The following is an 11924-nucleotide window of genomic DNA, read 5'->3' as shown; positions in this document are numbered from 1 at the left end:
CGGGAGCTGGGCAATACTGAGAGCCCCTGTGCTTCTGTTTTCTAGAGCATGCGGGAGGAGTTCGGCTCTGACACCTGACGGCTCCGAAGCTGGGTCCTGCGCGGCTGCACGGAAGAGCCCGTGGTCTCTGTGCACGCGCCGGCGCGCGCAGAGGATATTTATTTACTTATTTTATTTATATGCATCCTGCCATCTTTCTTACGTTACTTGTTGTGGAAGTTGTCGCCCGCCCAACGAGTTCTCCGGGGAAAAGGGAAAAATTTGAAATTCCCTTGCGGAGACTGTGTGTGATGAGGAGGAAGAGGAGGAGAATAACCAGGGGCTTGCTGTGAGCCAGAGGCCTTCTCTTTAAAGTAGAGCAGTTCTGCTTCAACGTCGTGCCCGGGTCAGTCTGTCCTTCTGACGTACCATAATCTCTGAAGCATCCCTCTGTCTGTCCACCCGCCTTCTACGAAGATGATGCTCAATTCGGACCAGACAGAGATCGACCTGCCCCCGACACACTCCGAGCCCGAGTCCGTCTTCAGCGACTGCGGCGGCGGCCGCGCGGGCAGCGCGGAGGACACCGCGGCATTGGCTTGTGCGCTCAGTCCCGGATAGCTGAGCCGGGTGAGGCCGTGAAGAAAGACCTGCAGCACCTGAGTCGGGAGGAACGTCGGCGCCGGCGGCGTGCCACGGCCAAATACCGGACAGCCCACGCCACGCGGGAGCGTATCCGCGTCGAAGCCTTCAACATGGCCTTCGCTGAGCTGCGGAAGCTGCTGCCCACCCTGCCGCCGGACAAGAAGCTCTCCAAGATTGAGATCCTCCGCCTGGCCATCTGCTACATCTCCTACCTGAACCACGTGCTGGACGTCTGAGCTGCCCAGCCTGCGTCCGTCTGTCTGTCTGCCACATCTCCTACCTGAACATGTGCTGGGCATCTGAGCCAAGAGCTCAAGTCCGTCTGTCCATCTACGACCTGAACCACATGTTGGGCATCCAAAACGCTGTGCCTGTGTTCATCCGTCTGTTCAAATGGACCGAGTCCCCAGCTGTCTGCTCTACCCCCTATCTGAACTATGGTCTGTGTTTCCCCACCACCAAGCCCACGTCCGTCTGTCTTTCCATCCTGCCTGAGTCAGGCTGGATGTTTGGTCCGTCAGCCATCTGTCTGTCCTGCTGGATCTGCTGTCTGAAGCCTGTGCTGGCCGTGTATGCTCCCCACTTCTGTCCGTCCTTCTGCTGCGCATCCCGCTAATGCTGCCTACGGGATCCTGAGCCCTCATCCGTCAGTCTGTCTGCCACGTCCGCTCCCTGACCCACAGCAGGAGCCCCTGAGCCCAAGTCTGTGTGTCACCTCTTTTATACAAGCCACAAAAAAATGGACCTGTGAAACACTGCAGCACCAAGCAGCCCCGGGGTCTTGTCCGTCTGTCTGTCTGCGCCTTCTGTCACCGGCCGCCCCACCAGCACGGCCAGTCTGAGCATTTTGTCTCTTTGCTGCTGTTCTGCCCCTGGCATCGTGCTGGGCACTTAAAGGCCCACGTCAGGACCGTCCTCTCCCCAGAGAGAGCACAGCCCAGGAGCATCCGTGGGCACGGAGCAGCTCCTCTGCGTTTGCCCTGGCTTTTCACACCCCAAAAGGAAGCACAAAGCGTGGTGCAGACCTGGCAGGACCTGGCCATGCTTTCCACAGATGACAGCGGCAGGTTCCCCTCAAGATGGAGCAGAGAGGCATGCTCGCTCACTGTGCTGCCTGCAAGGTGCCCGGAGCAGCGCTGGCCCCGCTCCCACGCCAGGCTGGAGCAGCACCCGGGGTCTCTCCGAGCCCCTCCGTTGCACATCTGGTCTCCCCGAAGCTCAGCACTCTGCTCTCCAGACCCGTGCATCCCAGGCTTTGCTGCCCGACCCTCCTTTGCACTAGTGCACGACGAGTGTGAAGCCCCCCTGGCCTGGCCCGTTGCACCGATAGACGTAACCACCCCGGGGCACCAGACCTCCCCATGCAGCACTTCATCCCTCCCCACTCTTCCTCTGTCTTCCCTTCGGTGCTCCTGGTGAAAAAGGCCTGAGTGGGGTCACAAGCGTGGCACATGCCCCAGCACGGGAGGACACCGGCGCTCAGCTCCCCCAGCGCCGCGTCCTTCCTCTGCAGCGCAGCTGGGGCTGCCGGGGCTCATGCGCAAAGAGGCTTCGCCTTGGGGTGCCCGCGGCCCCCCCCCCCCCCCCGTTTACACCAGTACGGCACTGGTGCAGCGTGAGGTTTCACAGCACGCGCTCTGCTGGGGTAAACTGCACTTTACCTGCGGCTTGCAGGGCGGCGGGGTTGGAGAGGGGAGGAAGCAGGCACGGCCCCTGTGCTCAGCTTCCAGCAGCCGGGGCTCTCCCTGGGCCCCCCCCCAACACGGATCAGCACTTTGGGAGAGGGAGGGGAGCGGGAAGGGAAAGCAGAGCCAAGCAGCCTTTTCTCCAGCAAGGGCACGCTGAGGCTGGGGAAAGCTCGTTGCAAGAGTGAATGTTTTGCCTTGTTTTATGGGTGTTTGTTTGTTTTAAGAGTTAATTTTGCACTGGCAGTGGCAAGAGCACACGCAGAGCCTGGGCGGGGGACCAGGACCTCGCAGAAACCACTGGCTGTGCTTCGAGCCAACGCTCCGGGCCGGGAGCAGAGCCACAGCCTGGCCCGCAGGCAACGGGTTGGGGCTGCTCCTCGTTGAGCCTCGCCACGAGACAGGCAGTGGTCCGGCCCGCAGGGTAGGTGCTGGGGGAGACGGACTTTGGTATGCCAGAGATGAAACGTTCGTGGTGAGAGGGTCAGCGCCACGTCCTCCCAACACCAGCAAACCCCCAGAGCCGGAACAGGGGGTCCCAGCAGCACCCGCCCCGCTCTGCCCTCCTGGGTCGCACCCTCCGCTTTTTGCCCTCCCGAGGTGTCGGCCGCTGCCCGTGCTGGGTGTCCGAGCCCCGCGAGCCCCAGCTGGGCTTCCCGGGATCTCGCAGACCTCCTGGCTCCATCCCACCCCTGTCTCTGCCGCCAGCTCCCAGCGACGCCTCGCTCCGTACCTCATTTTCCCCCTCCCCGTAAAAGCAGGGAGAACGATCGCTACCTCTGTCTTGCAAGAACTTGCCAGTGAACGTGGGATCCCCAAGGGCCGGAGCAGCGGACCCCGCAGCTGGCTCCCCCGTCACCACACCACTCAGCGGGGCAGCGGCAGAGCAACACAGAGCAGGGCAGCCCACCCTTCCCCTCCACTCACCAGCCACGTCTCTGTGCCACGAGGATATTTATTGAATTAATTTATTGATAAATGTTATTATTTATTTGCTGTGTTGTGCACTTTTGGGAAAGGAAAACTAGAAAACAAACAAACAAAAAAAAAATAATGACCACGGCGGAAAACCAACCAACCCACCCTTGTACGCGGTGTGCCCCAGCGTTTGTTTGTCTTGGCTGTTCAGACTGTACAAGGATTTATTATTTATGAGTTCACAAGGAAGTCGGGGAGGGGGAAATGAATTAAACTGCCAGCAAAAGAGAGATCTTGAACTTGGAGTGCCCGGCTTCCCTTTCTCTTTCTTTTTTTTTTTTTTTTTTAATCTCGTTTTTAACCATCTCTTCCTTGCGCTGTTCGGTGGTGGTGGCACGTTCCCCTCGCGGGAGTTGATGGCTGTGGCTGTGCCTGTGAAAGGAGGCGGTGGGAGGGAGGCCATCACCCACCGCTCCAGCCAAGGCACCAGGACGTCTGTCCTCTTGGCACTCGAAGAGTCCTACCAGCACCGGCCAGGCTCGGGCTCGCCCGGAGCCAAGGTGCACGCCGTGTCTTGGGCTTTCCCCGGGTCTGCAGTCACCGTTTGAGCCCAGCTTGGGTTGGCTGGGACAAGCAGACCCCGAATGGCCCAGTCCCTCTGGTGACAGCAGAAAGATGAGGACATCTGGTCCAGACATCAGCATCTCCAAACACACCCAATAAACCACCCTCCGTCTCCTGCGTACCCCTGGGAAATCAGTGCGGCCCTGGCTCCAAAGTCACCCATCGCTTGACCGTGCACCTCTGCCTAGCAGAGCCCCCGCGGTCCCCTTCTCCGTGTCCCCCAGCCCTCTCCCCTGCCAGCCCCCGGCGCTCTCCCCGCTTCCTCGGCCCACCCCGAGCTACAGGGGAAGCAAGTTTGCGGCTCGTCTCCTTTGTCTGCGCGGATCCCGCGCGTCCCTGGGGGCAGGTTGCAGCTGTTCGTTGACTTGCTCCAAATTTCTTCATATAATCAATTGGCCTCGGCTGCAGCTCGGCTCAGCAGAGATGCGTCAAAGGGGAAATAATAAACATGGGGGAGGGAGCAGGGGAAGGAAGCGGGGAGACTTTGCACCGGGCTGCAGCGTCGGGCTGCAGGGGCAATAGTGGCTTGGTGGGGCACGGGAGGGGACCTCGGCACTCCCAGGGTCCCTTTTTGTCCCAGCTCAGGGATTTCTCCCCGGTGTTCACCCCTTGGGATGCAGCGTGTCCCCACCGCCTGCGTCCAGACCCAGCTCTTCTCCCAAGCCCTCCATCACCAGCCTCCACGTGCGGAGGTTCGTGCGGGGCGGCCGTCTCCATCCCGGCCCCGGCCGCGTGCGTGCTCTCCGGGAGGTGGTAATCGGGTTAGGGCAGAGCGAGCTCCGCGGCGGCGGCTCCCAAACCTCTGCGGGGCCGTTGTTCCCGGCTGCCAGCCCCGGCCCCGACATATGGTCCTCATTGTGCCTCACACAATGGAAACACTTCATGCTAATTTAGATGCTGGTTCTGGCCTTGCTGTCATCTCCGACAGATTGGGTCCCTTGCCTGCTCTTTGTGCTTGCGGGCAGGCAGGGTAACAGGCAGCTCAGCTTCTCCTCTACCTCCCTGAGCATTTCCCTAAACACTTCCCAACTCTTTCCCTATTCCCACAGCTATTTCCTTCTCTCTCTCTCTCTCCTTCCCCATACACATCTCCATCTCTCCGTCCCTCCCCTCTCCTCTGGAGGACGCTGGTCCCGGTGCGCAGGTAGGTGTGTGCACGAGGAATGTTTCACGACGGCTTTTCATTTGAAAAATACCCATGGAAAATAGTCCTGAAGGTGCAGATAAACAGACAGGCATGAAACTGCTCAGCTGCTTCTGCCCGGCGGCATTTCTGTGTCCCTGCCCCGGGGACGACGAGGTGGGGATGGCCACTAGCCCCCTTCCACCTCCCTCCCTTCCCCAAAAAGGAGTAGCCGGGGCGGGACATGACACCCCCGGTTTGGGAAGGGGGAAGGACCCCCCTTGTTTCAGCCTGCTGCCCCCAGGGCCAGGCTGCCTGCATGTGCCCTGGTCCCCCCAGGGATGTCACCGTGGGCAGCAGCTCTGTCCCCAGCTCGCCTGCGTGAGGCGGCAGTGCCATCTGCTGGGTCCCCGGGACGGGGTCCTGCACGCTTACGCCAGACCCCTGTCACCCCCCAGGCTGGGGACCCCCATCCCTGCCAGCCGGACCCTGGAGCATCCCTGTCCCCTGCGAAGGGACGGACTGCAGACCCCACCGCAGCTCTCAGGCAGGGCTGGGACCAGGACCGGTGCAAGGGACAAAGGCAAACAGCACCCGTGCACGCACGTGGGACCTTCCCAAAAGCATCCCCTGTGACCCATCGTTTTAAATGCTCGTTTCATGCTTGGTTTAGAGCGCAAGGGTCCCCTGAGGCCGTGATGCCGATCAGAGAGGGGCGGCTGGGAGAGACAGGCCCTGGCCCAAAAGGGCCGACGGGCTCACTAGATAAAGCGCGTATCTGATCCCTTCCTTCGAGACGGGGAGCAGGAGCTAATGAGCCATCGGATGCCTCGCGCCGCGATCGCGTGGCGGAGATAAAGAACCCGTCTGGACGGAGACCAGAGCCAGCAGCGTGGCAAGAGCCGGGTGCGAGGGCGTGCAGCGGGGGCAGTTTGGGACCAGTGTGTGTCCCCCCCTGGGCAGGGTCCGCAGCGCGTGGTGCTGGGAGAGGAGGGCCAGCGGGCCGAGGAGGGTCTGGTGCCATTGCCGGCAGCCTGCGTAGCCCCCAGGCTTGCAGATGGGTCAGACAAACCTCTGTGGGGACAGGTTAGATGCTGCTGATCCTGCCTGGGGCAGGGAGAGGCTAGCCACCCTGTACCCTGCTTTCTAGGACTCCTAATCTCCGGAGTTATCTGCCCGGAGCCTCTGCCCCCCTCCCTGCGGAGCGGGAAGCCTGGCCGTGACACCTTGGGACTGACGGGCGTTCGACCTGTCTGGGGTCCGGTTGTTAGTGTGTAGGGTGGTGGGGCAGCTCTGGGCAAGGAGAGGGGTCCGGCGGGTGTGAGGGGACATAACCGCCCCCCACTCTGCTCAGGGAGGCGTACGAGGACTTTGCAAGGGCCCTGGGTCTTCCCTGCTCTGCAGAAGGTCATTTCCAAGAACAAGGCAAGACAGAGCTGGTTCTGGGGACTCCTCCATCCCCAGGAGATGGATGGGAAGCGCCAAGCACCCTGTGCACTGCTGATCCCGGGTGCTCCACATGGGACAGGGCTGGGCACCTTGCAGAGCCGGGCAGGCTCTTCTGTCCAGAGAGAAGGGTGCGGAGGGAGGGGACCGTCCCTGTAAATCACAAGGTGGAACAATGCGGCCCTTCCCAGATGGCAGGGAGGCTCCAGCAACCCCAGCTGGCCAGGAATGAGCTCCGAGGGCCCATTAATCACTCCTGGAGCCGGAGCGGGAGCGAGAGGACAGCCTGGGGCAGCTGGCTGCAGGGGGAAGGGAGAGCAGAGGGGGCCCACACCCAGCAGCGATCCCCAAGTTTTGCTGGGTCGCAAGGACCCAAACTTGGCCACAAGTCCTGCACCCCCAAGGTTACACCTCAAGGCTGCTCCAGTGACTCACAGAGCCCATTGAGCACGTGAAAAAGGGGGGCACTGACCCCCCAAGCTCTGTGCCAGGAGCCAGGGGACCAGCACAGACTGGGATCCACCTCCCTCAAGTCTCCATGGCCGGTGCAGGACGCAGCGTCGTGTGTCCTTGCCATTTCGTAGATGGAGGCAGAAGAGGGACCTGGAGCAGCCCCGAGGCTGCTCGAGCCGCCCCGGGGAAGAGGCTGGAGCTGGGCTTCCCCGTGACAACTGCGGCGTGGAGCCCAGCCGAGAGGTAGGAAAATACACAGTGGCATAAGCGTCACCGGCTGAGCTGTGTGGGGCACCCTGGGGCAGGAGCCACAATGATGGCTCCTACACGGGCTCCTCCATGAGAGCCAAGACGCTCGATAAAAAAAGGAGGAGCTGGCCAGACTCGGGGGGGATCCCTCTCGAGTTGCCCCAAGCTCTGTCCTTCAGCTTACAGCTCCGGCTGCCCTTTCCCTCCCTTCCCTCTGACCCAGCAGCTTTCACCGAGCTCAGCCTGGACCATGCGTTTCTGGGTGCTGCGGAGAGGGTGTTGCCGGACAGCACCCGCCTGGTGCCTCGGCTTTATGGGGCACACACTGGCGGGGAGGTGACACGGAGGGACCCAAAACACATGCGCTGAGCTGTGCCAGGGCTCAGACAGAGCAGGACCCCTCCAGCCTGGCCAGGGACAAGCCAAGCCAAGCCAAGCCAAGCCAAGCCAAGCATTAACCTGCCCCTGCCCCTGCCCCTGCCCCTGCCCCTGCCCCTGCCCCTGCCCCTGCCCTGCCCCTGCCCCTGCCCCTGCCCTGCCCCTGCCCCTGCCCCTGCCCCTGCCCCTGCCCCTGCCCCTGCCCCTCCCGCCCCAAACCCTCCTCCCCATTAAGGGAAAACAAGCCATTTAAATCCGGCCAATGGCGTGCGCCGGGAGGAAAGCGCCGCACGCCATTGGGCAGCGCGGGGGGGGGCGGGTCCGGCCCGTTCCCAGCCTCGCTCATTGATATAAAGCGCCCGGCGGCCCGGCTCGGCTGTTCCGGGCAGGTGACGCGCCCCCGCCGCGGGCTTCCCCACGCGTGGGGAGGGTCCCACGCCTCCTGGCCTTCCCCACTCGCCCAATGGAGGGAGTGGCTTTGCAGGGCGCTCTGCGTGGGGGTCCCTGGCCCCTGGGGGGGGGGAGGAGCAGGGGTGATTGGGAGTCCCTCCCTCTGGAGCAGGTAGGGGTGCTGCCCCCCCCAGCACCCCTGCTGCCAGGGGGTGCGAGTGATGCGTGACAGCACGGGCTTCTTCCCGTGGGCCCTGCTGGGTGAGGGGTGCTGGGCCCTGAGCCCCCCCCCCCCCCATAAGGGACCCCCACTCCTGGTGCAAGGGCTTGCATGGGGCATGGCTCCATCCTTTCCAGCCCCCCCCCCCCCGGCTCCCTCTCTGCAAGCGGGTGGTCTGCAGGTGTGTGCTGAGCTGCTGTCCCCTGTCCCCCCCATCCCTCCTTGCTCCCTGTGCGTCCCTTGTCCCCGGGGAGCAGGGCTGGGGGGAACTGGGAGCTGGGGGGGGGGGGGGGGGGTCTTCCATGCGCTCCCAGCCAGCCCAGTGCAGCAGGAGCCTGGCTGGAGCAGAGGGCTGGGGCTCCCACGTGCTGTGACCTGTTCCTGGACCATGCCAGGACACCTTTACCATGAGGGTCACGGGTGGACTCTCCATCCAGACACCCTGGGGGACAGAGCCAGACTGGGGCGATGGACCCAGTTTTCATGGGTGGGGGCATCCAAGGGCCACGGGGGGTTGCTTGTTCACACACACGTCCTTACCACCCCCACCCCCCCCCCAAAACAGCCCGGCCTGGCGCAAAGGTGGGAGCAGGAGCATGACCCCGATGGGCTGTTACCTTTTGGGGGGCACTCCTGCCAGGGCGAAGGCTCGTCCTTCCCCCCCCCCCCCCCCCCGGCCTGGCCACGCTCGTGCCCGGGTGCAGAGGGGCACTTGGGGGCACGGTGACCCCCGGGCACCAGGGCCTCGTGGGCTCTGCGTGACCCCACCGATGGCCGAATCCGGGGGAGACTCCAGTGGGGCTTAACCCTGAGCTCCACCACGTCACCCCCCCCAGCAGTGGGGACCCCCCGGGGCACACACACACACACACCCCCCCTTCACACCACTGCCATCCTTATCCCAAAAGCCCCGGCTGCAGGTCGAGGACCGGGGGAGCGGGTGGGACCCCCCCCGGGGCGGGACCCCCCTCCCCACCTGCAGGTCCGGGGGGCAGGATGCCGGGGGTCGCTGCCCGCCCCCCCCCCCCCCCCCCAAGACAATGGCCCCGGAGGGGCGCCGGGAGCGCGGAGCGGAGACAATGGGCGGGCGCGGGGGAGCGGCCGGGAACAGCGGCGGCGCGGGCGGGAGCTGCCGGCCCGGGGGCGCGGCGGGCCGGGACCGGGACCGGGACCGGGACCGGGGCCGAGCGCACGGCGGAGCGGAGCGGCGGAGCTGGGGTGGGTGGGGGGGAGCCCCGCTCCGCCGGGATTCGGGGTTTCCTCCGCCTCCTCCTCCTCCTCTTCCTTCTCTTCCTCCTCCTCCTCCTCCGCCGCCGCCGCAGGAGCAGCAGCAGCAGCCCCGGGATTTTGGTGCGGGGGGGGGGACGCGCACAAAGGTGCGGCGGCGATGGTGAGTGCGGGGCAGGGGGGGGGGGGGAACACGGGACCGGGAGGAACCGGGGTGCGGAGCAGCCCCGCTGCAGCGCGGGGAGGAGCGGGGCCGGGCGAGCAGCGCTGCGGGGACCGGGGCCGGGGCCGGGGCCAGGCTCGGCGCGTCCCTGCAGGAAGGGCCTGGGAAGCCGGGGACTTTCCTGGGCCGGCGGCCAGGCGGGGAGCGGCTGCTCGGCGAGCCCCGCTCCCGGGGGGGTGGCCCCGCTGCGTGGCAGGGGGAGATGCGGGGCTGCCAGGTTTTTTTCCCCCCCAGCCCTGAAGCAAGGGCCGGGTTGGGGGGGGGGGGGGGGGGGGGGGGGGGGTGTCCCTGGGCGGGGGGGGGTGCTGAGGATGCAGCCGGCGATGGGCCCCACTCTCAGGGTGCTGGTTGCTCCCTTTTCACAGGGCTCCGCTGGCCCTGGGGAACCTCCCCGGTGGGTGATGCAGCGGGGCTGGGTCCCCCCAGCTGCACGCAGCCTGGCACCGGTGCCTGTGGCTTTCCCACTCTGCAGCGGGCATGCTTATACTGGAGTTTACTGGCCGAGCTGCCCTGCTGCGGTCAACCACCCCTTGGCCTCCAAGCCCTTTGTGCCCAGCACGGGTGTAAGCACAGGGCTTCCTCCCTGCCTGCCACCCCTGCGAGCAATAGAGTGACCGCAGCAGCGACTGGGGGACAAGGGTGGGCACCTATGGGGTGTCCACCCCGCTACCTGCCCTGCGCCAGGGCTGGGTGGCTGCTCTGAGGCCGGGGAAGTGAAAACGGCTGATGCTCCTGCCAGATCTGCGGGACCCGGGAGGCAGGGTCTGCCCGCTGCGCCTGTCCCTGCCGGCACGCTCACCTGCTTCTGGGGAGAGACCCGGCCGGATTCTGATCCGGTTTATCTTGGTCCCGTCCTGGCGCAGTGCCCTGAGCCAACAGGGAGTTCCCTCCGCTCTACACCGGGCGCGAGCTCAGACATCGGCCCTGCTGCTCTGTCTGGGGTTGAGAGGCTTTATTTCCTTGGGAGAGGGCGTAGAGGCGTACAGTCTGTTTCCCCCCTCCAGGCCTTGGTATAATAACCAAGGCGGAGGTTTAAAAAAAAAAAAAAAAAAAAAAGAATTAAATATTATCTTCATGGAGCCTCTGGGGACGGCTGTTGCTTAATCACAGCAGTTCGGGATTGTGTTGGGACCAAGCTGGGCTCCGAGGCAGCCTGAGTCAGATGCGATCTCTGCGCAGCCGGGCTTCTCCTGTGTATTTACACCGTCTTTGTGCTGGGCGGGGGGGAGCGCAGGATGGGACCGGCTGATTTAATTAGCAGACGACTTCATTGGAGCCGGCGACGGCTCCTCGCCTGGCTGGTGGACCGTGGGGCGGTTGTTTTAGGGTTGCGGGTCGCCGGGTCCCATGGGCAGCCCCATCCCGGAGGCACGGCTCCGAGGCTGGGGGCACCGGCTGCCCATCCCCGTGCTCCTTCTGGGCTCCCTTCAGCCATTTGAATGATCGAATGTGGTTTCTTGTTTTCATCAGCACGCAGACAATGGGGCCGGAGGGGGCTGGGGGGAAGGCAGGGAGCCCATCTCCCCGGCGTCAGGCAGGACTGAATCAGCCCCGGGTCTTTGGTCCGACTTAATTTTAGATTTTGGTTCTGTTTTCTGAGGGCCGGCGCGGCTGGTAGATGCTTTATGGCTTTATTGTCCAGCCGGGATGCTTGGGAGGGGGCCTCAGAGAAAACCACGGGGCTTCGCTGCCCTTCCCTGGCTGCCCCCCGTGCGAGTGCCAGCGATGGAAGCTCCGAGTGCTCGGACCCGTGGGCATGGTGGCACCGGGGCTGCCGGGGCAGCAGGACCAGCCGCCAAAGCCGAACCTGAACCCCACGCGAGGGATTTTTTCCCTTGTGCCCTCCAAAGGTGTTTGCCGCCTCGGGCTGAGCGCAGCCCCACCTCGAGCACCGCGGTCGGTGGGTGAATGCGGTCGCCTTGCTCCTTGCCTGGACGCAGACGGATTCCGTCTCTACGCTGCTTGTCCAGGCTCCGAGACGCGGATAATGCTGTCTGCCCGCCGCAGCCTGGCAGGATTTAGTAGGGTTAAGTATTAGGCACCCGGAGCTGATGGAGCAGAGCTATAATCAATCTAAAAGCGTAGTCATTTATGCTGCGGGTGTCCCTTTGGGGTAGGAACTGGCCTTTTTGGGGTGTCACTGCAGTGCCTTGGGGACAGAGCTTCCAAGGATGCTTTTGGAGAGCGTGCTGAAATGAAAGTAATGGCCTGAACCATGAGCGCAGACCCTCGCACCTCCTCGGTGTGCCCTGTCCGAGCGTCCTGCGGCACCACTCCGATGCTCGTGACCACCGGAGAAGCAGCCTGGGACTCCGACGTTTGCATCCTCAGGGTGACCATAGGTTTGTCACTTCGTGACGGCAT

The 11924-nt window shown here is 64.0% G+C and overlaps 1 protein-coding gene across 1 annotated transcript; it reads left to right on the top strand.

The window, feature by feature from the left end:
- The first annotated feature begins 456 nt into the window (after positions 1-456).
- NHLH1 (nescient helix-loop-helix 1) lies at positions 457-860 on the top strand. Its single transcript, XM_050912398.1, is given in 2 exon segments — positions 457-543; positions 546-860. Coding segments are annotated over 2 exon segments (402 nt in total).
- Positions 861-11924: the final 11064 nt, after the last annotated feature.

This window comes from Gymnogyps californianus, chromosome 29 (genome assembly GCF_018139145.2).
Source record: "Gymnogyps californianus isolate 813 chromosome 29, ASM1813914v2, whole genome shotgun sequence".
In the NCBI taxonomy this organism is placed as follows: Eukaryota; Metazoa; Chordata; class Aves; order Accipitriformes; family Cathartidae; genus Gymnogyps; species Gymnogyps californianus.
This window is presented reverse-complemented; position numbering and strand designations above follow the sequence as displayed.